The following is a 26413-nucleotide window of genomic DNA, read 5'->3' as shown; positions in this document are numbered from 1 at the left end:
TTTCACCATGTTGGCCAGGCTGGTCTTGAACTCCTGGCCTCAAGTGATCCACCTGCCTTGGCCTCCAAAAGTGCTGGAATTACAGATGTGAGCCACTGCACCCAGCCAGCTTGTTTTGGCTTTCAATATTGTTTTGTTAGTGTAGTCTTTTATTAAATTCTAAAATTTTATTTTTTGAATAAATAATATAGTTACCTAGTTCCAAATTTAAAAGATATGAAAGAATCTCTAATGAAGAAATTCCCTCTGACCCTTGATGGGCTTTCTGTTTTTAATAATTCTTATGAAATTTCAAACTTTTAAAAGTGGATAGAAGATGGGCACAGTGGCTCACACCTGTAATTCCAGCACTTTGGGAGGCCAAGATGGGAGGATCATTGGAGCCCAAAAAGTCAAGACCAGCCTGGGCAACATGGTGAGACTGGAGACTGTGTCTCTACTAAAAAATAAATAAACGTGGTGAAAGTAGTGTGATGAGCCCCCATGTACCCATCATCCAGAACATTGCTTTTTCTTAATTTGAGATGGAGTTTCACTTTGTTGCCCAGGCTGGAGTGCATTGTCACGATCTTGGCTCATTGCAACCTCTGCCTCTCAGATGCAAGCGATTCTCCGGCCTCAGCCTCCCGAGTTGCTGAGATTACAGGTGTGAGCCACCACAACTGGCTAATTTTTGTATTTTAAGTAGAGACTGGGTTTTGCCATTTTGGCTAGACTGGTCTTGAACTCCTGACCTCAAATGATCTGCCCACCTTGGCCTCCCAAAGTGCTGGGATTGCAGGCATGAGCCACTGTACCCAGCTCAGAACATTGCCTTTTAATAAAATCTCTGTTGCTGCCGTTTAAGAGCTTTTCCACTCACACTGATCCCTTCAAGATTATTTGTGGTGCATTTTACTTGCTATTATCTGCTGCTTTCCTTTCCAACCAGTATCTTTTTTCCTCAGTCTTTATACCAAGTATTTTGCAGCTGAGTCCCGTAATTCTACCAAGGTTTCTGCTTTCCTTTTTTTAGATGGAGTCTCGCCCTGTTGCCAGGTTGGAGTGCAGTAGTGTGATCTGGGTTCACCATAGCCTCTGCCTCCTGGGCTCCTTAGGCGATTCTCCTGCCTCAGCCTCCTGAGTAGCTGGGACTACAGGTGCACACCATCACACCCAGCTAACTTTTGTATTTTTGGTAGAGACGGGGTTTCACCATGTTGGCCAGGATGGTCTCAATCTGTTGACCTCGTGATCCTCCTGCCTTGACCTCCCAAAGTGCTGGGTTTACAGGCGTGAGCCACCATGCCTGGCCCTCTGCTTTCTGATAAATGGCCCAGTTGGGTCTTCTTTTAAAAAAAAAAAAAAAATCTCTTCCAAGAGATTTTCTGAAAGGAGAGGGAGTAAAAATGTAGAGGGGTTGAAAGTGGTTTAATTCCTTCCTTAAAGGTGAGAGAACTCTATCTGGGTTTGTTGTTATTGCTCAGAGCCTCTATTGAGTTCCCTTCTGAGGAGGATGCCAGAATTAGAGAGTCTGGAGATCATGAAGTTGGTGAATTGCCCAGAGACCTTCACACCAGACATGAGGTGCATCATGGGCGAGTCTCCTGCAGTGCAGGGCTACTTTGTCCTGGCAGGAATGAACTCTGCTGGTCTTTCATTTGGTGGAGGAGCTGGAAAGTAAGTCTTTTTCACTCAAAGTCAGCAGTGAACATAAGTCAGGTTGTGAGTTTCTTCCCTTCTAGAATTACTTATTGTTAATATGGTGTGTGTTATATTTAATTAATCTAGTATGTTAAGACTAATGAGAAGATGCATGTAATTTGAGAGTTGTATCCTTCTAAGTATGGGAGGCTCCCCATGTTCCAGAAATGTCATCAAGCAAAATGTTTTTGCAGCTTGTCTTTTGGAGTTAGCCACAAATCCTGTGGGGTATTCTTTTGTACTTTTTCAGTTGTAACAAATATTGGTCATTTGAGTGTGTATTTGAGTTTGGTAGCCAAGTATGTTGATTGAGGTAGGTGACTGAACTAGGTAATTCAAGTTTTATTTTTGTTTTGTTGTTTTTGACAGAGTCTCACTCTGTTGGCCAGGCTGGAGCACAGTGGCATGATCTCGGCTCACTGCAACCTCCACCTCATGGGTTCAGTTGATTCTCCTGCCTCAGCCTCCCAAGTAGCTGGGATTATAGGCATGTGCCACCATACCCAGCTAATTGTTGTATTTTTAGTAGACATGGGGTTTCACCACATTGGCAAGACTGGTCTCAAACTCTTGACCTCAAGTGATCCACGTGCCTAGGCCTCACAAAGTTCTAGGATTACAGGCATGAACCACCAAACCCAGCCACAAGTTTTCATTTAAAAATTAGACATTAATGAACATTAAGTAAGCCAGCCATAAAAGGACAAATACTATATGGTTCCACTCATGTGAAGTTCCTTGAGTCGTCAGATCGTAGAGACAGAAAGTACAATGCTGGTTGCCAGAGGCAGGGTAGGGGAGCTGTTCTTTAATGAGCACAGAGTTCCAGAAATGCAAGAGTTCTGGGGTGGATGGTGGTGAGGGTTACACAGCAGTGTGAATGTACCCACTGCCACTGAACTCAACACTTATAAATAGTTAACATGGTTAATCTGGTAGCCATGATGAAAAGTGTATTTTAAATTTATGAGGCCAGTTCTCTTGAGTGATTTGTAGAATGGCTATGAAAACATTTGCAGAAGAGGAATTACCAAAAACATGGAGCAAAGGAGATCTGGTCACATAACTGTATAATCTCATGACTTTTATTTATTTTTTTGAGGCAGAGTTTTGCTCTGTCACCCAGGCTAGAGTGCAGTAGTGCGATTTTGGCTCACTGCAACTTCTGCCCCCTGGGTTCAAGTGATTCTCCTGCCACAGCCTCCTGAGTAGCTGGGACTACAGGCACATGCCACCACGCCCTGCTAATTTTTGTATTTTTAATAGAGACAGGATTTCACCATATTGGACAGGCCGGTCTTTGAACTCCTGACCTCATGATCTACTCGCTTTCCAAAGTGCTGGGATTACAGATCTGAGCCACCGCACTTGGCCGAGGTTACTATTATACAGAGAAAAAAAAACCATGGGATTTTAAAATTACACTATATTTGTGTTTTAGTCTTATTTCTTTATAGATGTGGTTTATAACTTTTTTTGATACAAGGTCTTCTTCTTTTTTTTTTTTCTTTAATACAAGGTCTTATTCTCACCCAGGCTGGAGTACAGTGGCACCATTATAGCTCACTGCAGCCTCAAACTCCTGGGCTCAAGGGGTCAGCCTGCATCAGACTCCTGAAGAGCTAGAACTACAAGTCATGTGCCACCACACCCGGCTCATTTTGAAACTTTTTTTTTTTCCTGATAGAAACAGGGTCTCACTATGTTGCCCAGGCTGGTCTCAAACTCCTGGCTTTAAGCAGTCCCCTGCCTCAGCCTCCCAAAGTTCTGGGATTATAGGTATCAGACAATGTGCCTGACCGGCTTGTATCTTAAATACTTTCTAGGGAACCTTATCGTCAGGTGTAAAATCCTCATTTCGAGAGCAGTACACAGACCCATGTTTGTTTCTTCCAAAAAAGTTAAGGAAATTGCCCAAAACTATTCAGCTAGTCTGTGGCAATATAGGAACTTTTGATTCTGTTGGTTCTCAATTTTTAGAATATTACTTTTATCTTCTCAAATATCACACCTGAGTCCCAACAAATGCCCTCTGTCTGTATAGGTACCTTGCTGAATGGATGGTACATGGTTATCCTTCAGAAAACGTTTGGGAATTGGACCTGAAACGTTTTGGAGCCCTCCAGAGCAGCCGCACCTTTCTGCGCCACCGGGTCATGGAAGTCATGCGTAAGTGAAGCTTTATTGCAATTGCTTCTAGTTGCAGGTATCTTCCTGGTGGCCTGTGTTGTCATTCAGAGGGCGCAGAGTTTTCCTCAGCTCCTTAACAACTGCTTTGATTTGGGCATCTGATTTGACTGGTTTGGCCCTGAGTAAGGGGCTTTATGCTCCACGTGATACTTACACAACATTTTCTTTAGTGCATTGGACCTTGTTTCTTTCTGGGAACAAGAAAATAGAACAGGTTTTACAGATGGTACATAGCAGCTTCCTAAATATTATTAGCAATGTCTCCTTCCCAGTTTGACTTGAGAGACCCTGGGTCGAAATGAACACATTCTCACTCCCCTATTAGTTTTTGAGATAGTTGTTTTCTTTCCAAGTCAGAGATTTTGCCAAGTTATTCTCAGAGCTTCACACTTCTGTGAGCGACTTTCATCGTTAATCATCCTACAGCAGCAAGATTGGAAACTACTTATAAATAGAAAACATACATTCCTAGGTCAGGTGTATGCCTGTAATCCCAGCACTTTGGGAGGCTGAAATGGGTGGATCACGAGGTCAGGAGTTCAAAACCAGCCTGGCCAAGATGTCAAAACCCTGTCTCTACTCAAAATACAAAAATTAGCCAGGCGTGGTGACAGGGGCCTGTAGTCCCAGCTACTCGGGAGGCTGAGGCAGAGAATTGCTTGAACCTTAGAGGCAGAGGTTGCAGTAAGCCAAGATGGAGCCACTGCCCTCCAGTCTGGGCGACAGGGCAAGACTCCATCTCAAAAAAAAAAAAAAGCTATATTCCCTTGTTCTCGCCATGCTGCAACTTTGAAGGATGGCCACTTCATCTTAATTTGTTATTCTACCTTGATCTCTGATTTATTTTCTAGGAGGCCCTTAGAGACAGCTTTTGTATCAGGAATTGAAACAAACCATGTGGATTCAAGTTGTAATTTCATTTTCCTATACTGAGGAGCTGTTCTCAGACTTTGCCAAATGATATCTCAATATTTTGAGCATACTTATGCTCAGGACTAAGTTTCTGAGTTGGTTGTGACCACCATTCTTGGTTACAAGTAACTGTTGGTTTGGTAGTTGGACAGCCTTGATGGTGAGGACTCTGATGGTCTTTAATGCCTGAGTGCTCATTTTGGGTCTGGGAGAGAGCGTCCATCCATGGAGGTGAAGGACCTAACTAATATGTTTAACTCTTAAAGTTAATTTTAGCAAATATTTTAGTAAGTGCAGCAAATATTTGGTAGAATATTACTTTTATCTTCTCGAATATCACACCTATCTGTTGTAGCTTTGATATATGATCTGAAGGTTCCCCGCTGGGACTTCCAGACCGGTAGGCAGTTGCGCACTTCTCCTCTCTATGACCGGCTGGATGCACAGGGAGCCAGGTGGATGGAGAAACATGGATTTGAGAGGCCGAAGTACTTTGTTCCCCCTGACAAGGGTAAGAAGTCACATCCTAATTTTTGCTCCTTTTTTTTTTTTTTTGGTCCTGGAAATTAATAAAACGTATTTTCAAATACATAAGCTAGAATGTGTTCACAGAAGAATAAATAAGAACCACCTGTTAGACTACACTAAACTCTAGAGGGAGACTCACCAGTGCAAGCCCCCTTGTTTTCGCTCCACCTTGTCATTTTTCCATGCTGTAGACCTCCTGGCATTGGAGCAGAGCAAGACTTTCTATAAGCCAGACTGGTTTGACATCGTGGAGTCTGAAGTCAAGTGCTGTAAGGAAGCTGTGTGTGTCATTGACATGTCCTCTTTCACAAAATTTGAGATAACAGTAAGTATTTGGGAACCAAAATAATGGATTAGGAAACTTTGATTATTTATTGAATGCCTTTTGTTTTTCATCTTCAAAACTGATTCCTGACTGGGCCCAGTGGCTCATGCCTCTTTTCCCAGCACTTTGGGAGGCCAAGGCGAGCAGATAGCCTGAGGTCAAGAGTTCGAGATCAGCCTGGTCAACATGGTGAAACCCCATCTCTAACTAAAAATACAAAAATTAAGGCCAAGAGTGGTAACCCACACCTATAATCCCAGCACTTTGGGAGGCCGAGACAGGCAAATCACCTGAAGTCAGGAGTTTGATTCCAGCCTGGCCAACGTGGGGAAATCCCATCTTTAGTAAAAATACAAAAAATTAGCCTGGAATGGTGGTGGGCACTTGTAATCCCAGCTACTTGGGAAGCTGGGGCAGGATAATCGCTTGAACCCAGGAGGTTACAGTGAACTGAGATGGCGCCATTGCACTCCAGCCTGGGTGGCAAGAGTGAAACTCTGTTTCAAAAAAAATATTAGCCAGGCGTGGTGGTGGGCGTGTGTAATCCCAGCTACTTGGGAGGCCGAAGCAGGAGAATCTCATGAACCCAGGAGGTGGAGGTTGCAATGAGCTGAGATTGCAGTATTGCACTCAGCCTGGGCAACAGAATGAGACTCCATTTCAAATTTAAACACCTGATTTCTTAAGAATTCTGGTATATTTTAGTGTTTTATCTGTATTGTAACATTTTTCTGAATTTTTAGCTTGTTGTTTCTGGTTTTTAATGTGTTAGACCTGTTTATCGTAAGAATCAATAGCTAACATTCCCTGCAGCTTCTTGCAGTAGAGTAGGTCTGCAAATGTTGTCACATGGGTGTTGGCTGATTGAATTTTCTCAGCAAGGTTCATTGCTGGTTGGGCCATGTTGCCCAGCCAGGTGCCCCTGCGCTCACTCTCTCTGCTTTATGCCCTAACCCTGCAGTCCACTGGGGATCAGGCATTAGAAGTTCTACAGTACCTCTTCTCCAATGACCTGGATGTGCCTGTGGGCCACATTGTTCATACCGGCATGCTCAACGAAGTTGGAGGGTATGAAAATGACTGCAGCATAGCACGACTGAGCAAGCGCAGGTGAGATGAGCTGACACCCCACTCTGCTCCCTCCAACACGTTTATTCCTTAGGGGTACTAGAGCAGAGGCTCTCAGGCACCATAAATCCCAGGGACTAAGAACCATTTCATGAAATTAAAGCCAGTTTATTAGTAGCCCTAAACAAAAAGAAATGACCAGGAGGAAAAGAAAAGAAAGGCCACCAGATTATGTGCCCTACTGGGAGAAGATGCCTTTTTTTTTTTTTTTTTTTTTTTTTTTTTGGGAGATAGGGTCTCACTTTGTCACCTGGGCTGGAGTACAGTGATGTTGATCATGGCTCACTGTACCCTTGACCTCCTGGGCTCAAGTAATCCTCCCACCTCAGCTCTCCACGTGGTTGGGACTACAGGTACCCACCACCTCACCCAACTAATTTTTGTATTTTTTGTAGAGATAGCCTTTTGCAACATTGCCCAGGCTGGTCTTGAACACTTGAACTCAAGCAGTCCGCCCACCTTGGCCTCCCAAAATTCTGGGATTACAGGTGTGGGCCACTGTGTCCAGCCGATGTCTTATGTTAGTAAATCTGTATAATTTCTTGACACTAGCAGGAAGCTAGAATTTTGTTCTGTCATTAGGTGGTGTATCCTAGAATGGTGCTACTGGCCTTCTGTGAAACTAAGAAATCATTTCCTAGTATTTGCCTTATTGCTTTGAAACTAAATGAGAATTTAATTGCTTCCTGATCCTTTTTCTGCTACCTGGTTTTGATTATTTTGTGGTCTCACTTTTCAGTTTCTTCATGATCTCTCCAACTGACCAGCAGGTCCACTGTTGGGCCTGGCTCAAGAAACACATGCCAAAAGACAGCAACCTGCTCCTGGAGGATGTCACCTGGAAGTACACAGGTACGGGGGCTTCTGGGCTTAGCTTCGTGGAAAAGGCCAGCTGATCCAGATGTGTCATCCACGTTTGCCTTATTTATATTTGACTCCCAAAAATGAACATCAGAGTTAGCATAGAAGCAAATCTCTGCTCATAGAAAATTGATCTTTAGCCGGGTGCAGTGGCTCACGTCTATAATCCCAGCACTTTGGGAGGCTGCGGCAGGCAGATCACCAGGTCAGGAGTTCGAGGCCAGCCTGGCCAATGAGGTGAAACCCCATCTCTACTAAAAATAAAAAAAAATTAGCCAGGCATGGCAGTGCACGCCTGTAGTCCCAGCTGCTCTGGAGGCTGAGGCAGAAGAATTGCTTGGACCCGTCAGGCAGAGGTTGCAGTGAGCTGAGATCACCCCACTGCACTCCGGCCTGAGTGACAGAGCTAGACTCTGTCTGAAAAAAAAAAAAATTGATATCTAATACTTCCTTTTCTTTTTTTTTTCTGAGACAGGGTCTTGCTCTGTTGCCCAGGCTGGACTGCAGTGGTGCCATCACAACTCACTGTAGCCTCAACCTCCTGAGCTCAAGCGATCCTCCCACCTCAGCCTCCAGAGTATCTGGGACCACAGGCACATGCCACTGCACCCAGCTACTTTTAATTTTTTTTGTAGAGATAGGATCTCACCATTTTCCCCAGGCTGGTCTCAAACTCTGGGCTCAAGTAATCTTCCTGCCTCCTCCCAAAGTGCTGAGATTATAGACATGAGCCACACTACACCCAGCCCCCTCATCTTTTTATAAGTGGAGTGTGAAATGAATTAGTGGTTCAGTTCTATTTGTTTTATTCACTGCTATATCCCCTATAGCTTGCATGTAGGAGGTCAATTATTTATTGAATGAATGAGTAAATAATATTTACTCATTCAGTAAATATTTATTTCTGTATTTACTACCTAAGTAATATTTTCTTCAAAATGTCTTTTTTTGTGTGTGTGAGTACCTAATTTTTAAGGATGACTTGGTTCCCTGATTTTCTCATTCTTGGCAGTCTTGGCTTAACACCTCCTGCCCTCCCACCTAACTGATCCTGCCCCTCAGCCCTAGCAGCGTTTGCCCTCCCAAACCCTCATTCTGAACTCCTTATAATAGCAAATATGATTTAAATTCTCCTAGATTGGCAAACTATAGAATGTTACTGAACAAAAGTCATGTTCTAGCCTGTATTAGAATAGATGGCATGTCATTGACACAAGCTGCTGTCACAGACATGGGAGTTCGGAATAAAGCTTTCCTTATTTAGTAAGCATTAGGATATCTTTGAAGTGGATTTCACTTCTCTGAATGTAAAGTCTGTATACTTTTTGACTGGGCAGGTCTCCTCCAGATAACTTATTTGGTTTTGGGACTTCGTCCATCACATAGCCACACTGGGAAGAGAATGGGAATTGTGTAGGGCAGTTATGGCCAGCCCTGAAAGTGGACTTGTGTCTTATTGGCCAGGACTTGTCTTGCAATCCTCTGTAACTGCAGAGGAGATCTGGAATGTTGTCTTACTTGGTATCAGGCAGAGGAAGCATATTTAGCCAGGCTCTCTCAATGCAAGCAGCAGTCAGCTGCCTTCAGCAGGCCCTGTTGGCAGAGGTTGTTGACCAGAATTGGGGTGTTTAGCATCCATCCTTGGAGTGCCTAAGCAAGGGGACATTGCTGGTCTCAGCACCCAGGCCTGGCCATGGCTGAGCAAGTCTACAGTAGACCTTTCCCATTGGTTCAGCTGTTCAGCAGGAGAGCTGGACATCTCTTGTTCTTTTCCATTTAGCCCTCAATCTTATTGGCCCTCGAGCTGTGGATGTGCTGTCCGAGTTATCCTATGCCCCTATGACTCCAGACCACTTCCCAAGTCTCTTTTGCAAGGTGAGTGCTGGTAAATTTCTGTTTCTTAAATGGGCAGAGAATATGTCTCTCATAGCAGGGGCAGTTACATATTCTTAGTATGGCATTAATGCCCATAAAGAGTGTCCTGGCCAAGCGCAGGGGCTCACGCCTGTAATCCCAACACTTTGGGAGGCCGAGGCAGGCAGATTACCCAAGGTCAGGAGTTTGAGACCAGCCTGGCCAACATGGTGAAACCCTGTTTCTATTAAAAATACAAAAATTAGCTGGGTGTGGTGGTGTATGCCTATAGTCCCAGCTACTCAGGAGACTGAGGCATGGGAATCACTTGAACCTGGGAGGCAGAGGTTCCAGTGAGCCAAGATTGCACCACTGCATTCCAGCCTGGGTAACAGAGTGAGACTCTGTCTCAAATGAAAGAGTGTGCTGGCCGGGTACAGTGACTCATGTCTGTAATCCCAGCAGTTTGGGAGGCCAAGGCAGGTGGATCACTTGTGAGGAGTTTGAGACCAGCCTGGCCAACATGGTGAAACCCTGTCTCTACCAGAAATGCAAAAATTAGCCAGGTGTGGTGGCGCATGCCTGTGGTCCCAGCTACTCGGGAGGCTGAGATGTGAATTGCTTGAACCCAGGAGGCGGAAGTTGTAGTAGCTCATATTGCACCATTATACTCCAGTCTAGGCAACAGAGTGAGACTCCATCCCCCAAAAAAAGGTTGGGGGGGGGGGGCTGACCTTTAAAGGAAGTGACTGAGTAGAGTATATTTATGTTTTACACTCCAAGCTTTCCTTATTTAGTAAGCATTCAGATATCTTTGAATTGGTTTTAGCTTCTCTAAATGTAGAGTCTGTATACTTTTTGGTTTCTGTAACAGTGGATTAAAATTTGAAGTTACAGGATTATGACACTGACACCCAGAAATGCCCGTCGAGGTTAGGTACCTTCTCTCCATACGCAGAGTAACTTCTGTATATGTGGCATCTTCAGGGAAGAAATGGTGTAGGTGACTCTCTGAACTTTTTACATAATTTTATTTGCTATAAGTGGCTACCACAGCTGAGTGAAACAAACTGTAACTGAATGAAAGCAGTGACAACGGAATCCTCCCCAAGAAGCAGCTATTAGAGAGGGCCAAGGGACAGCCATACGGAATCCTTCCCAAGAAGCAGCTATTAGAGGGCCAAGGGACAGCCATTTTGGCAATCTATAACCAGCAACTTCCAGTTACTGATGAAAACTCTGAATTTCAAGCAAAGTTGGGATCCACCTACAAATTGTTACAGTTTTCCTTCTTGGAGGTAGAATGAAAGCAGTAGAAAACTCTCCACTGTTAGCTGTCAGTGGTCCCTCCCAATGATCTCTGCTGCCTGGAGGAGTCACCCATACCCTCTCGCCTGGCGAGTACCGCATCCTGTCTGTGTACTATGGAAGCGGTTTGCTTCATTGCTGTCCGGGACTTTCCACTTTACTTTATAGGAAAAGCAGTTGCCTCACTGGCAGGAACTGAGCTGCTGTGTAACATGTTCTGAGAATCAGAAGCCTGCCTTTGACCCCAGGGTAGCAGATGAGTCATGTCTGTGGGCATTGAGCATCATCTTTTGTATGGCAGGTGGCCAGGCTTTGTCTGCCGAGTCCCCCAGAGAAAACACTTGTCTTGTCCTCATTGTGTCTGCTCTCCCTGACTAATACAAGGACCTGGCAAGGAGGAATATTTTGTATTTGTCACGGACTTCCCTCCACTCTCCACCATCAGCTTGGCTAAAACTCGTGAAATGGTAACAGTAGCAGGCAGAGATGTCGTAGAGGCGGTGCTCCATTCTCCGTGCCTCAGGACCTGGACATGCACCACTTTCAGGATGAAACTCTTGCCTTGACGTCTGTCTCCCTCAACAGTAAACAGAGGGTGCAGCATTAATGAAAGGTTTTCCCCGGCATCTCTCCCTTGACAAGTGGTGTGAGTGCCCAGGCTGACTGCTGCCTTTGTCCCTGCAGGAGATGAGTGTGGGCTATGCAAATGGGATCCGTGTGATGAGCATGACACACACAGGAGAGCCAGGATTCATGCTGTACATCCCCATAGAGGTGAGAGGGCACCCTTCCCTTCCCAGAAACGCTGTGGGGTGCTGGCGCTCCCAGCACTCACCAGCACTGGCAGGTTTGGAGGGCTGTGTCTGATTGGGCTTTGGGAACTAAGGTACCCTACATTGAAGAAGAGATTTGACCATTTTTAACTATGTTACTTAAGTGTTTTTGAATAGGTAATACATTTAAAAAGTATTTGGCACCATCTGATCAGTTCTCCCCAACAGCCACCAATAATATTAGTATTACTTTTATATGTCATATCAGATTTTTATGCATATGCAAGCAAACTCACAGTGACTTTTTTTTTTTTTGAGACAGGATCTCACTCTGTTGCCCAGGGTGCAATGCGGGGGCATGACTGCAGCTTACTGCAGCCTTGGCTTGCTGAGTTCAAGCCACCCTTTCACCTCCGCCTCCCAAGTAGCTGGGACTGTAGGCATGCGCCACCATGCCTGGCTAATTTTTGTATTTTTTTTGTAGCGATGGGTTTTCCATGTAATTCAGGCTAATCTCAAACTCCTGACCTCAGGTGATCCACTCACCTTGGCCTCCTAAAGTGTTGGGATTATGGGCTTGAGCCACCATACCCAGCCAAGCCCCCCCACTTTTTTTCTTTTTAAAGATGGGGTTTCACCAGGATGACCAAGCTGGTCTTGAACTCCTGACCTCAGGTGATTCACCCACCTTGGCCTCCCAAAGTGCTAGGATTACAGGTGTGAGCCACTGCACCCAGTCCAAGCCCCCTTTTTAAAAACAGAAATGGAAGACTACTGCTATTCTTCATCCTTTTTTTTTTACTTCACAATATATTTTTTTTAATTGATACAGAGTCTCCTAGGCTGACGTGCGGTGGCGCAGTCTTGGTCACTGCAACCTCCATCTCCTGGGTTCAAATGATTCTCCTGCCTTAGCCTCCTGAGTAGCTGGGATTACAGGTGCACGACACCACGCCTGGCTAATTTTTGTATTTCTGGTAGAAATGGGGTTTCACCATGTTGGCCAGGCTAGTCTCGAACTCCTGACCTCAGGTGATCCACCTGCCTCAGACTCCCAAAGGATTACAGGGGTGAGCCACCGCACCCAGCCTCAGGTCACAGTTTCTCTTAGAGCTCTTTCTTTGTTGGTAACTAAAGAAAAAGAGCTTCCTCATTCTTTCTTTTAAAATTTTTTAACAGTGGCATAGCATTCCATTGTGGTACTAATTCATTCTGATACTAATAGACATTTATGGTATTTCCAGTCTTATGCTGTTATAAAAAGGTCTGCAGGCCGGGTTCAGTCTTACCATATGCAAATGGTAATAGTTTTCTTCTCCACAATCTTTATTCCTGTAATTTCCTTTCTTTGTCCTATTGTTACAGGTAGCAGTGATTGTAAGCAGTAGGCATGCTTGTTTTCTTCTTGATGCTCCTCATATTACTCGTAGTGATAGGTTTTCTTTTAATTTTTTTTTTTTTTTGAGATAGGATGTTCTTCTGTCACCCAGGCTGGCTTACTGCAGCTTGACCTCCTAGGCTCAAGTGATCCTCCTGCCTCAGCTTCCTGAATAGCTGGGACTACAGGCATGTGCCAACATGCCCAGTTAATTTTTTAATTTTATTTTTGTAGAGGTGGGTCTTGCTGTGTTGCCTAGGCTGGTCTCAAACTCCTGGACTCTAGTGATCCTATTGCCTCAGCTTCCCAAAGTATTGGTATTACAGGTGTGAGCCACCACCCCATCCTTAAGTATTATTATTCTGAGACAGAGTCAAACTCTATTGTCCAGGCTGGAGTGCAGTGGTGTGATCTTGGCTCACTGTAACCTCCGCCTTCCAGATTAAAGCAATTCTTCTGCTTCAACCTCCTGAGTAGCTAGGACTATAGATGTGCACCACCATGCCCAGCTAATTTTTGTATTTTTAGTAGAGACAGGGTTTCACCGTATTGGCCAGGCTGGTCTCAAACTCCTGACCTTGTGATCTGCCCACCTTGGCCTCCCAAAGTGCTGGGATTACAGGTGTGAGCCACCACACCTGGCCTATTATTATTTTTTAGTGCAGTGGCATGATCATAGCTCACTATAGCCTTGAACTTCTGGGTTCAAGCAGTGTTTCTACCTCAGCTTCCTGAGTAGGTAGGACCATAGATGCCCAGCTGTTTTTTATTTTTTGTAGCGGTGAGAGCCTCATTATGTTGCCCAAGCTGGACTCAAACTCCAGCCTCAAATGATCCTCCTGTCTCAGCCTCCCAAAGTGCTGGAATTACAGGCGTGAACCTTTGCTTGGCCCTCTTTGTAGTTATTTGAGCCACTGTGCCTGGCCCTTTTAAGATTTTTAAATAAAGCACAGGTTTAACAACCCATGAAATTTCATCTGCTTTTTTACACTCAGAAGTATTATAACAATATGAAGAAATTGTTTAAGACTTGGGAAGAGTTTAAACATGAAACTCCCATGGTTTGCCTGTGCAGACAGGTTGATTCTGAGTTCTACACATTGGTTCAGGTGTTGTCACCTGGGTGCTTATGGCCAAACCTCATCAGGAAGGGGAGGTTCTGTGGCTCTCGCGGCTTCATCCTTGCTTGGAGGCCTTGGTTTCAGCCTTCTGATTTCTCTGAGCTATTCCCATTCTTAGGATTTTTCATGAGTCCAAGAGATTAATTGTGCCATTCTTGGACCTTTTTGAAGCTGGCTTTTGTCCTCGGGAAGCTTAAGTTTGTCTCTTTGAGAAGAGGTCTTCTAAAACATGGGGGCAGGGGCCAGGTTCTTATTTTTTCCCCACTAAATCTCTGGTATTTTGTGAGAAAGATGAGTAAATGGTGGAGACCCACTCTTCTTTGATTTTCCAAACAATAGTCATGTGGTTGGATCTGGCCCAGCCCTAGTCACCTGGTTACAGCTTTCCTCCTTGGTTGTCCTCTTACCTAAAGTACCCGGGATTGAGCTTTTGATGTGGGAGAGCACCACACTCCCCAGAGACACCAGCTCTGTATTCTCCTCGTCCTGCAGCATTCTGTGGCTCCCCTTACCCACCTTGGCTGATTCAAGTGTTTCCCTTACACACATACCAAGGCAGGTGTTGCATGCAATAGTATGGATTCCTTTGTTCCATATTTAAGGTTGTCTTCCCAGCGTGGTGGCTCACAACTGTAATCCCAGCACTTTGGGAAGCCAAGGCGGGTGAATCACCTGAGGTCAGGAGTTTGAGACCAGCCTGGTCAACATGGCGAAACCCCGTCTCTACTAAAAATACAAAAATTAGCTGAGTGTGGTGGTGGGCTCATGGAATCCCAGCGACTTGGGAGGCTGAGGCAGGAGAATCGCTTGAACCCAGGAGGTGGAGTTTGCAGTGAGCCAAGATCGTGCCACTGCATTCCAGCCTGGGCAACAGAGCAAGATTCTGTCTCAAAAATAAATAAAGAAAGAAAGAAAGTTGTCTTGATCATAGTGATATGTTTGATGGATGCCTATTCAGCTACAGTAGTGCAGTTTTTAGAAACATATTGTGCTAGCATAAAGAACTGCAGTACCATTGAACCTGGTTTTTTTCTGTCTTGCTTTGTATTTCATTTTACAATTTTTAAAGCAAACAGTATAGTCTGATTTTTGTTGGACTTTAAACTTAATAGCATATGTTCAGACAGAGATTGAATATTTGCTTCCAGTTTGGAAAACCTTATGTTCACTTATCTGATAATGTACATGATTCTGAAACTGAAAAAAGAGCAGCTTGAGAGCCTGAAAGCTGTGGAACATGAGCGGGCAAGCCCTGTCTTTCTGGCTTCCCTGGCTTCATCCGATGTGTGCACGCATCTCAAGTTACCTGTGAGAGCCGGGCCTCACAGCTTGGGCCAGCACATGAGGGAATGACAGTGGTTGGGAAATTGGAGCAAAAGAACAAAGCCAGAATCAGATGAAGACTGTGGAGGGTGATAGGATTGGCCATTACCAAATGGTGAGAGTGCTTCTACAAGTTGTTATTAAGGAATTGCTGAAAAGGCTGGGTGTGGTGGCTCAGGCCTGTAATCCTAGCACTTTGAGAGGCTGAGGTGGGTGGATCACCTGAAGTCAGGAGTTCGAGACCAGCCTGGCCAACATGGTGGAATCCCATCTCTACTAAAAATACAAAATTAGCTGAGTGTTGTGGCACAGGCTCGTAATCCCAGCTACTTGGGAGGCTGAGGCAGGAGAATTGCTTGAACCTGCGAGGTGGGGATTACAGTGAGCCGAGATTGCACCATTGCACTCCAGCCTGGACAACAAGAGCAAAACTTCGTCTCGAAGAAAAAAATTATTGCTGAGTGCTAGAATCACCACACAAGACATTTCAGAGAGGTGAAAAGACATGGATTGTGCTGTTATGGAGCTTAAGTCCAGGCTGTGGTGACCCCAGCTCGTCACTCCTGGGCTGTGCCTGAGTGCATCAAGGATGAGACATCCTGGGAGTTTTATGCGCCTCCTCTCTTGTTCATATTAATAGTGTGAGCCATCAGCGCTTCCACATATGTTCCATGCTTAATTCTGAAGGTCTACTGCTTACTAACTTTCTGTCTCTTCCTATAGTATGCCCTGCATGTATACAATGAAGTGATGAATGTTGGGCAGAAATATGGAATCCGGAATGCTGGATATTATGCTCTTCGAAGTCTCCGAATTGAGAAGTTTTTTGCCTTCTGGGGTCAGGATATAAATAACCTCACCACGCCCCTGGAATGTGGACGAGAGTCTCGGGTGAAATTAGAGAAGGTACTGTGTTTATCCAGACTCCACTTTTACTCAGCTTCCTGAGTAGTGAATCTGTACTGGAGTAGGAAGAAGAACTGATATGGCAGAAAAAGAGGAAAAAGATTGAGGCCTTGATGTTAGTATTAGGTAAATGGGGACGTGTCCTGAGTGTCCTGAGAATGAAAACTTTATAGGATGAAATATCTTCAAATGAAAACTTGATAACAGTGGCTCACACCTGTAATCCCAGCACTTTGGGAGACTTCAGGCAGACTGATCACCTGGGGTCAGGAGTTCGAGACCAGCCTGGCCAACATGGTGAAACCCCGTCTCTACTAAAAATACAAAAAATAGCTGGGTGTGGTGCCTGGCGCCTGTACTCCCAGCTACTCAGGAGGCCAAGACAGGAGAATCGCTTGAACCCAGCAGGCAGAGGTTGCAGTGAGCTGAGATTCACCACTGCACTGAAACCTGGGAGACAGAGCAAGACTCTGTCTCAAAAAAAACCCAAAAAACCATAATAAATAAATAGACCACACCTGGCCAGGTGCAATGGCCCATGACTGTAAAGGATTACAGTCCTTTGGGAGGACTTAGTTACACTTTGGGAGGCCAAGGTAGGAGGATCACTTGAGCCCAGGAGTTCTGTATCAGCCTGGGCAATACAGTGAGACCTCGTCTCTATATTAAAATTTCAAAAAAGAAAAACAAAAACTCATTTATTTCTACTGCTTTGCTGTCTAAAAGACAGCGTTTTCTGGGAAGCTGTTCCGAGTTGATTTGGTGACTCATTAACATGCCATGAATATTTGTACAAATTAGTCATCTTACAGTCAGATGCCTAATTCTTGTGGGGTTTTTTTGTTTTTGATTTTGAGACAGGGTTTCACTCTGTCACCCAGGTTGGAATGCAGTGGCGCGATGTTGGCTCACTGCAGCGTCTGCCTCTCATGCTCAAGTGATTCTCCCACCTCAGCCTCCCAAGTAGCTGGGACACAAACACACGCCACCATACCCAGCTAATTTTTTGTATTTTGATAGAGACAGGGTTTCGCCACATTGGCCAAGGTGGTCTCAAACTCCTGAGCTGAGGTGATTCACCTGCCTCAGCCTCTCGAAGTGCTGGGATTACAGGCGTGAGACACCCTGCCCGGCCTAATTTTTGGTTCTTTTGTTGTTTTTTTTGGGGGGGACTGAGTCTTGCTGTCTTGCCCAGGCTGGAATACAGTGGCTCAATCTCAGCTCACTGCAGCCTCCACCTCCCAGGTTTAAGCAGTTCTCCTGCCTTAGCCTCCCGGGTAACTAGGATTACAGGCATGCTGCCACGCCTGGTTAATTTTTGTATTTTTAGCAAAGGTAGGGTTTTACCATATTGGTCAGGCTGGTCTTGAACTTCTGACCTCAGGTGATCCACCCACCTCAGCCTTCTGAAGTGCTGGGATTACAGGCCTGAGTCACTGTGCCCGGTCTGGGTTTTTTTGTTTTGTTTTGTTTTTGAGACAGAGTCTGGCTCTGTTGCCAGGCTGGTTGGAGTGCAGTGGCACAATTCACTGCAGCCTCCATCTCCTGGGTTCAAGCGGTTCTTCTTCCTCAGCCTCCCGAGTAGCGTGGACTATAGGCACATGCCACCATGCCCAGCTAATTTTTGTATTTTTAGTAGAGATGGTTTCACCCTATTGGCCAGGATGGTCTTGATCTCTTGACCTTGTGATCCATCCGCCTCAGCGTGAGCCACTGCATCTGACCTGATTTTTTTTTTTTTAAGTAATATATGAACGTGATTTTTTTTTTTTTTAAAGAAAATCATAGTTCAAGAGAATGTCCCATGAAAAGTGAGTCTCTTTCCCCACTCTGAACCCCACCTAATCTGCTGTTTCCTTTCCAGAATGAGCCAGTGTCTCGTCTTTCCTCTTAGAGGGCATCAGTGTAGTCCAGTCCTGTTCAAATATAATGTCCCCTCCCCACTTTTTTTTTCTTGACATAGGTGGTTGGATACCACCTGCTTGCTGTATTGTACCTTGCTTAATAAAGTAACCCTGTTGGTACAGTAGAGCTACAGTATTCTTTTTGAGCAATGACATGTAATGATTTTTTTCTGGTACAAAAGTAGGCAGGGCACAGTAGCTCACTCCTATAATCCCAGCACTTTGGGAGGCCAAGGCAGGCGGATCACCTGAGGTCAGGAGTTTGAGACCAGCCTGGCCAACTTGGTAAATGTAAAATTTTTTATATTTAGTAGAGAAACCCTGTCTCTACTAAATATAAAAAAATTAGTCAGGCATGGTGGTGCAGGCCTGTAATCCCAGCTACACGGGAAGCTGAGACATGAGAATTGTCCCAACCTGGGAGGCAGAGGTTGTAGTGTCCCACCTGGGCAACAGAGCAAGGGTCCGTCTGAAAAAAAAAAAAAAAAGAGTAATAACTCATTTTGGAAAATACAAATCAGGACATTAAAAATCACCCATATTTTGTCTATTTAAAGATAATCACAGCTGGGCACAGTGGATAACACTTGTAATCCCAGCACTTTGGGAGCCTAGGTGGGCAGATTACAAGGTGAGGAGATCAAGACCATCCTGGCCAACATGGTGAAACCCTGTCTCTAGTAAAAATACAAAAAAATAGCTGGGCGTGGTGCATGCCTATAGTCCCAGCTACCTGGGAGGCTGAGGCAGCAGAATCGCTTGAACCTGGGAGGTAGAGGTTACAAGTGAGCCGAGATCGCACCACTGCACTCCAACCCAGCCACAGAGTGAGACTCCATCTCAAAAAAAAAAATAAATAAATAAATAATTGTTAATAGTTTATTCTAGTCTTAGTTGTTGTATAGATGCATATATAAATGTGTATGCATTGAATATAAATATATGTACATGGTTTTCTTTTGGGATTATATAAAAACAGTTTTTTTATTTTTGTTTTGTTTTGTTGGGTTTTTTTTTTTTTTTTTGGAGACAAGAGTCTTGTTCTGTTGCCCAGGCTGGAGTGTAGTGGTGCCATCTCAGCTCACTGCATTCTCTGCCTCCCAGGTTCAAGTGATTCTTTTGTCTCAGCCTCCCAAGTAGCTGGAACTACAGGCACGCTCCACGACACCCAGCTAATATTTGTATTTTTACTAGATATGGGGTTTTGCCATGTTGGCCAGGCTGGTCTCAAACCCCTGACCTCAGGTGATCCACCTGCCTCGGCCTACCAAAGTGCTGGGATTACAGGCATGAGCCACTGTGCCTGGCCAGTATAAAAACATTCTTCTAAAGTACTGTACTGATAGGGTATTTTATTAAGTGAGTGAGGTTTTTTCTAAATGATTTTGTTCTATCTGGTCTTGTGACTTTATGTTTATAAAATAGGAAACAAAATGTGTACCTCTGTTGTTACAAAAATTTCTGAAGGGTATTTTATATTGCAAATGCAGTTTTCCACATGGTGGCAAGCACACCATTTCCCTAAAGCTGGCAAGATTGTGGGAGGAGGTGGCCGCGCCCTATTGCAGTGACACCAGGGGACCCTTCCCATGCTGCTGCTTTCTGTGCCAAGGATCTGAGTGTCACCGGGTGACTTGACCGTTCCTTTCTTTTTAGGGCATGGATTTCATTGGTCGCGATGCCCTCCTGCAGCAGAAGCAGAATGGAGTGTATAAACGCTTCACCATGTTCATCCTGGATGACCATGACACAGACCTAGACCTTTGGCCTTGGTGGGGAGAGCCCATTTACCGGAATGGGCAGTATGTTGGCAAGACGACCAGCAGTGCCTACAGCTACAGCCTTGAGCGCCATGTTTGCCTGGGCTTTGTGCACAATTTTTCTGAGGACACGGGGGAAGAGCAGGTGGTGACAGCGGATTTCATCAACCGGGGAGAGTATGAGATTGACATTGCAGGATACCGCTTCCAGGCCAAAGCCAAGCTCTACCCTGTCGCCTCCCTCTTCACCCACAAGCGCCGAAAGGATGACATGGAGCTGAGTGACTTACATGGGAAGTGATGGCAGGGCAGCCTCCCCATCTCCCCATTATCTTGTCTTGGAGCAGGCATCACCTTGGAGCTTCTCTTCCTTCTGTCTCCATTCCTCTTCGGAACGTACTCCAAGGGGTATACATTACATAAGGCTAGAGACTGCTTTTCCTGCTTTCCCTTCAGGCCCTTTGTTTCCCTCCAGCCTTTCCTCCATATCCTCTGGAGTAGAAAATGACTTGGGTGCCCAGGAGTACCCTGCACGCTTTCAGGGAGTGTCTCTGTTTTCCCAAGGTGAAACTTAAAGGAACCTTCCTTTGCCTCCTGTCTCTTACCTCCTTGATATAATTTTGAACTTGACCTACTTTAAAATTTTTTGCTTTGCAGCCTCCCTTGACCTTCTATTTCCTCCTCCTAATATTCACTCTGGACTCTTCTTCCCTTCCCGCATTCAGCTTCTCATGGTGGCAGGACGTGTGTCTGACAGGCAGAACAGAAGCAGGCTCCACTGTGGACCTGAGTGACGGTGACAGCTGCTTTCAAATTCTGCATCTCAAAACAGGGCAAGCCGGGGTGGTATAGGCCTCGGGGCACAAGTCCCCCTCTCCCTTGGGTTCTGTTTTCTTGGAGCAGCCTGTTTATTCTGGTGGGGTTGCCGTGTGTCAGATGCAGCTTTGAGGAACAGCACATGCCTGCAGCCAGGCAGCTCATTCTCCTGTTCCACTGCACTGTGGGCTGGCACTTGATACCTCTGGCAAGAGGACGATCATCTACCTCACTGATGAGAGGCATCACGTGGACGTTTTCTGTTCTGGAGTGGAGACAAGCAGTTAACCTGGCACCATCTTCTCCATCCCTGTAGAAGCAGTTAGCAGACCTTTGGGACAGATGAATTTCTTCATCTCTTGCTAATCTCTTTAATAAGGTTGCTTTTTCTTTCTTAGTTGAGTAAAGAAGTAAGCCACAGTGTTTGAAAGGGAAAAACCCTGTTGCCTTGTGTGTTGCTTCTCCCAGTCAAAAGGGTCTGACCTCAGAAAGTTCCCCACCAGTGACACTGAGCATTCTGCTATGGAAATGATGCTGCTTTTCTCTCACCTGTCCAAAGTTCAGGTTCTCCTCTTCCTGTTTTTGTTTTCCTTGTTTTAATTAGAATCATTTTCTATTAATCACTCTCACTATCCATCATTATCACTGTCCATCCACCACTCTCTTGTTCTAAGGCATTGAAACGGTACTGCCAAGAGCTGCCAGGTAACAAAGCTCTCCTTAACCAAGCCCTAGTGTAGCTTCTAGCAACTTAGGGCCCTGTCCCTAGGATGCCCTCAGCCCCCCTCTTAAAATGCCTGCCTGAAAAAGCTCATTGCTGTCAGAAAAATTTACTGCTCAGCCCAGCCCAGCCCAAACTTAGTAATAGATATCGGCCCCTGAACTCCCTCTTAGAGCAATTACTTAGAAAGCTTGCAATTAAAACATCCTTCTCTTACTCTTTGAGATGTAAATCTTCCACCCAGAGCTGTCTTCATTGGGACCTGAGAATCTCTTTGAACGTCAGGTCAGCCTCACCTGTCCCCTTCAGTTGGCCCATAGTCATGCTTCTCTCCCTTTAGAATGGGGAGGGGAAGGGATCGGGTGTGTTGTCCTGAGCACCTCAGCCTTGCTGGCCGTGCGGAGTTCCACAGAGCTTCCAGAATTCCAGGTTTGACTTCCTCCAGCACAGCAGAGCCACACAGAAGTGACCCACATTAGTCCACTGAGAGTTCTAAGTCCGAGGGGTGTACATTGCATAAGGCTAGAGACCACTTTTCCTGCTTTCCCTCCAGCCATTTCTCCATATCCTCTGGAGTAGAAAATGACTTGGATGCCCAGGAGTGCCCTGCATTCTTTCAGGGACTGTCTCTGTTTTCCCAAGGTGAAACTTAGATATCATGGACTGCTATCCAGCTTCAACACTTCATTTTACCCTTGCATATAAACTGCCGTAATCTGACTTGTTTAAGTGCAGACAAACTGCTATAAGAGATTTTAGTTAAAACTCTAGCTTTTGATGTCTTGGGATCTTGGAAGCATTAGCTCTGATAGGTCTATAAGTGTATTAAGGGAGATCTTCCATTTCATTAGAGTAGCATAAAATCCTCAGGTGTCTGCCTTCTCGAGTTTCTTTTGGGATCTCTGTTTACCCACTTACTCACTCTGGCTCCTTCTAGACACTTCTTGCCATTTCCCCAGCTAGACCACTTCTACTGATTACTGACTTTAGTGTCCACCTTTTTGGAGGGTTCTAGTTGGCTTATTAAAGGAGCTTGTGATTAGATTCTGTTTGGGGGCTCAGTTACCTTGGAGCAAGTGTGTACTTAAATAGCCGAGAGATTCTGCCTCTAGGCAGACAGGAGAGAGCAGGAGGGGTGTTGCCGGCTGGAGGGCCAACCAGTGAACAGCAGCAGTGAAGGCCTTAGGAGAGGAATAGGCCTTTGGTCAATGCAGTCAGTCATTACCAGCAGGAAGCAGACTAACTACAAACATGCCAACAGGTGACTTAGAGCTGCAGGCATCCCTGCTCTTCCAAATGTAGCCCTTGCACCCTCCAGAGTCATCTTTGTAAAGGGAAATGTATTTGTAATTGGATCGAGAAGGATTTGGTTACACATAGACTTAACTCTTCAACCTTAACTATGGCGATACATTTGGACTTTAACTGTTAACATAGCACTTACCAGGATCCAAATTGAATAAAAGCTGTCTCCATAGTTTAAAATCAAATAGTGCCATCATCACGGTATATTATTCAAGTAGAAGTTTCATCAGAAGTGTATCCCACATAGGGTTTTAAGACTTGTATTCTCTTCTGCTGTTGTTAATCTCCAAGTAACTACTAGAGATTGACATGTTTTTAATTAGCTGTTCTTTCTAAGAAGTCAGAAAATCTGATGCTGTGTCCAAAATTATGCATTGACTTTGTTGAACTAGAACCAGAAGTCCTGGCCTCCTGTTAAATGACGTCATAGTTTCCCCCTCTAAGCAACAGACTGCTTGTCTTGCTAGGAGAGGAAGATGGGGTGGGTGAGCACTCAGGCTGTCCATTGAAACACCTTGTCCATGAATAGGGTCATATTCCTAAGACTAACAGGGTGTGGGTCTTCTAGGACATCGCTTGTTTATTGAGTGCCCCAAACGTATAGATTTCTCTTCTAGCACTTTAAGTTCATCCTTCAAGTCTCTCCTGGTTCATTCAGATATAGGCTGTTCAAGTCTGGTGGTTTTCTGTAATTGGTCTAATGTGAGCTCTTTGAACCAACAGATCTGACAGTCAATGAATGACTTTTCCCTGCTTCTGGCATAATTGCTTTGCCTCCATCTGGTATCCAAGCATATTAGCTGGTCAAGAGGAGAGAGCAGCATAACTTCCCGATCACTGGTATCAGGTGACAGAGCTTTCTGGACTCCTCAGAGGCAGTCTGAGTGAACAGGGGAGGCTAGTAGATGCTCCAGTCCTGAGGCACAGCTGCAAATCTAGCAGGATTAGGAGGAACAACCACAGCCTCCTCATCTGTGTCATTTCCAAGGGTTTGCCTTGTGTGTCATCTCATTCTGGGGAGCCTGTTAGTCTTCTGTCCCTGGAGATTTGAAGGATTCTGGACTCTTGTGAATGGGTGGCTGGACTTGGCGTTACGGAGTTGGGTGCTTTTTTTCTCTCTGCAATTACTTTTCATAGCATTTTGTGCTCACCATGGGGAATGGACTCTGCCTTCTCTTGTTAGTATATGCCCTCTGAACCTGGGAACACAAAGTGTATTGGCCTCAAACAGATGGAGACCCAGGGTTGCCAGTTTTCTGTGGGCCTTTCCCTCCCCTGAAATATCCTTAATTACCTCCCCTTCATTGGCAGGCCATGTGTGATTCCTGTTCTTAGCACTGCCGGTGTCATTGACTTCCATCTAAGCTTGCATCAGGAAGATGATCCTTCTGTGATCCTTGGTACTGAAGCCAGAAAAGCTTTCATTCAGGAACTCTGAAGAGCAAAAAGGGACAAACACTAACTGCTGAGCTGGACCACACTCCAGGAGAGAGAACTGCACAATGACCACTGTATTTTTCACGCTCTTCCAGGGGGCCCTGTCCCCCCACATTCAATAGCTCTCATTTAGGCCAGGGACACAGAGACTGTGTAGCTCAGTGATTAAACTCCTGTTTTCTCTGGCCCCAGGAGTGGAGCCCAGCCACTCCTGTTTGGTTCTCATTGGGAGGCACGCCGGCCCTGGATCTCTCCTCTTGCACACCAGGAGTTTTACCTGCTTGCTTGTTTCCTGAATTGTTTCCAAGAAAGTAAAACATAGGAAAAGTAAATCTCCAGCTTCCACAGTATGCCACCTGTCTTTGCATGCATTTGAAAGTTAGCCACCTCCCTTCCCACCATCTTGGTGACAGTAGTGGTGCAAGAGTGACAGGAGCTTTCTGAGAGTGTTCAGTGCTTCACTGGAGACAGGACCCATAACCTTCATTTCTGGCTTTGCTTCTCCTCTGGTGTATGGACACATTTGCTGGCATTTGGCTAGTCTACACCACTTTTGAGAACCTGAAATAGAAGGAATCTTCTGTGACTCACAGTCTCTGTATCGGCCCTAGAAGACTGGCCTGGTGGAGCAGTTTGCATTGGCTTGCTTTCAGGAGTTAGCTACAAGGTTCATTTTTATGTCTGTGGTTTTTTGGCCAGTGTAGTCAATAAGGATCTTAAATATCTAAGACAGGTTTGGTTGGCTGGGCGTGGTCGCTCATGCCTCTAATCCCAGCACTTTGGGAGGCCGAGCAAGATGGGAAAATCACTTGAACCCATGAGATGGAGGTTGCAGTGAGCTGAGATTGTACCACTGTGCTCCAGCCTAGGTGACAGAGTGAGACTGTCTCAAAAAAAAAAAAGAGGTTTGATCAACAGTGGTTAATAATGAATAATAACCCTCTGCCATTCTAATTTTCCTTCTGCATGCTAGCCCTGACCCATCCCTCACAAACATTGATAAAAGCAGTATTTTGTCAACACAATATAAAGAATGTTCACCTTGCACGTGTCATTTCAGGCACGTGGATTCAGGAGACGCACAGTTGAGTGGAAGAAATGGTAGATGTATGGGGCTTGACCCAGGCCCTGTGTACACGAAGTAAATGGTGAGTGAGCTGTGGGTCGGTCTGTCAGCGCCTCCCTCCCCACCACCACTTTGGGCCTCCGCTTTAAGGTGCTGAGTTGTAAGGCTCCTCCATTTTCAGTAGGGCTAACCTTTGCAGCTCTCATCACTACCAGTACACTCTTTTTCAGGACAATGAGTGTTTTTGTATGCCTTTGCCTTCCCTTTGTCCATGACAAGAGTTGTTTATGATTCTTGACTTCTCCGAGCAGAGTGTCTGTATCTCTTGGAGAGGTACACATTTCTTCATGGGCCGTTTTTCTCATTCTTAGATGCACCCTTTTTCATCCTTTGCAACCCATCTTCTGCCTTCCTGTTTTCCTGTCTGTCGAAGGCAGAAATTACAGGAGGTAGGATTTTTTAGCATCTCTTTCAAAAGATCTATGTCAGGATTTCCTTTGCACACCAAGAACTGGAGCTTAGAGCCCCACTCTTCTCTAAGCCAGGTTCTAGTGCCTTACACTCCAGCATGGCAGATGGTGGGTGCAGATTGGAAGAAAGAGAAAGAAAAGTTCATCTCAGTGTGTGGGTTCCCATCCACCTGACATAGCCTCTCTGTCCTCAGAACAATGGGCGTGGGGTAGAAAGCTCTTTCAGTAAAGGGTTTTCTAGCAGCTCAGTTAACACTTTACTCTCCAGTCAACACTCGGGATATATAAAAACGCCATTGTAATTACTGTAGAGTCCTGTGACTCATCATTTGTGTTTGTCAGTGTGCACTTCAGCTCAGCCCTTCTCTGTTCCTGTGTAGTTTCAGTGTGGCCCTGAAGACATCCAAGGCACTTCAGTAAGTGGGATCTTTTCTGGAGATCCTGGGTGACTTTGGATGCACAGGATGACCGAGCATTTCTGCCCCTGTGAATGTGGCACTAACACTGTGCACTGTGTCTCCACCAAGGAGAGTTCTATTGAGTTTCTTTTCATGTTACTAGGTTTATAAATGAATAAACAGACATTTTAACTACTCTGGTATGGCTGCTTGTGAAATGTTCTTCATCTGTAGTGACTTAAATGT

The 26413-nt window shown here is 45.2% G+C and overlaps 2 protein-coding genes across 6 annotated transcripts in view; both read left to right on the top strand.

Annotated features, from left to right (window-relative positions):
* Positions 1-26363, top strand: part of PDPR (pyruvate dehydrogenase phosphatase regulatory subunit) — a 48032-nt gene extending 21669 nt beyond the window's left edge. For 3 of the 5 annotated variants that reach the window (XM_008986200.5, XM_054248438.2, XM_035281837.3), the window contains 10 exons: positions 1467-1659; positions 3728-3852; positions 5141-5296; positions 5505-5638; positions 6600-6748; positions 7506-7618; positions 9408-9502; positions 11474-11563; positions 16108-16290; positions 19851-26363. In XM_008986200.5, coding sequence (XP_008984448.2) covers positions 1467-1659; positions 3728-3852; positions 5141-5296; positions 5505-5638; positions 6600-6748; positions 7506-7618; positions 9408-9502; positions 11474-11563; positions 16108-16290; positions 19851-20255 — 1643 coding nt within the window. In that variant the 3' untranslated portion in view covers positions 20256-26363. The remainder of the gene's footprint in view (positions 1-1466; positions 1660-3727; positions 3853-5140; positions 5297-5504; positions 5639-6599; positions 6749-7505; positions 7619-9407; positions 9503-11473; positions 11564-16107; positions 16291-19850) is intronic. The other 2 variants (XM_078357738.1, XM_008986201.5) reach the window with 2 other exon arrangements.
* The window catches only part of LOC144580535 (uncharacterized), a 14002-nt gene continuing 11409 nt past the window's right edge, over positions 23821-26413 (top strand). The window contains exon 1 of the mRNA XM_078357739.1: positions 23821-25381. Within this exon, the coding sequence (XP_078213865.1) occupies positions 25332-25381 (50 nt within the window). The 5' untranslated portion in view covers positions 23821-25331. The remainder of the gene's footprint in view (positions 25382-26413) is intronic.

The sequence above is a fragment of the Callithrix jacchus genome, chromosome 20 (assembly GCF_049354715.1).
Source record: "Callithrix jacchus isolate 240 chromosome 20, calJac240_pri, whole genome shotgun sequence".
Classification (NCBI taxonomy): domain Eukaryota; kingdom Metazoa; phylum Chordata; class Mammalia; order Primates; family Cebidae; genus Callithrix; species Callithrix jacchus.
The sequence above is the reverse complement of the archived record's forward strand: the minus strand, read 5'-3'. Positions and strand labels throughout refer to the sequence as shown.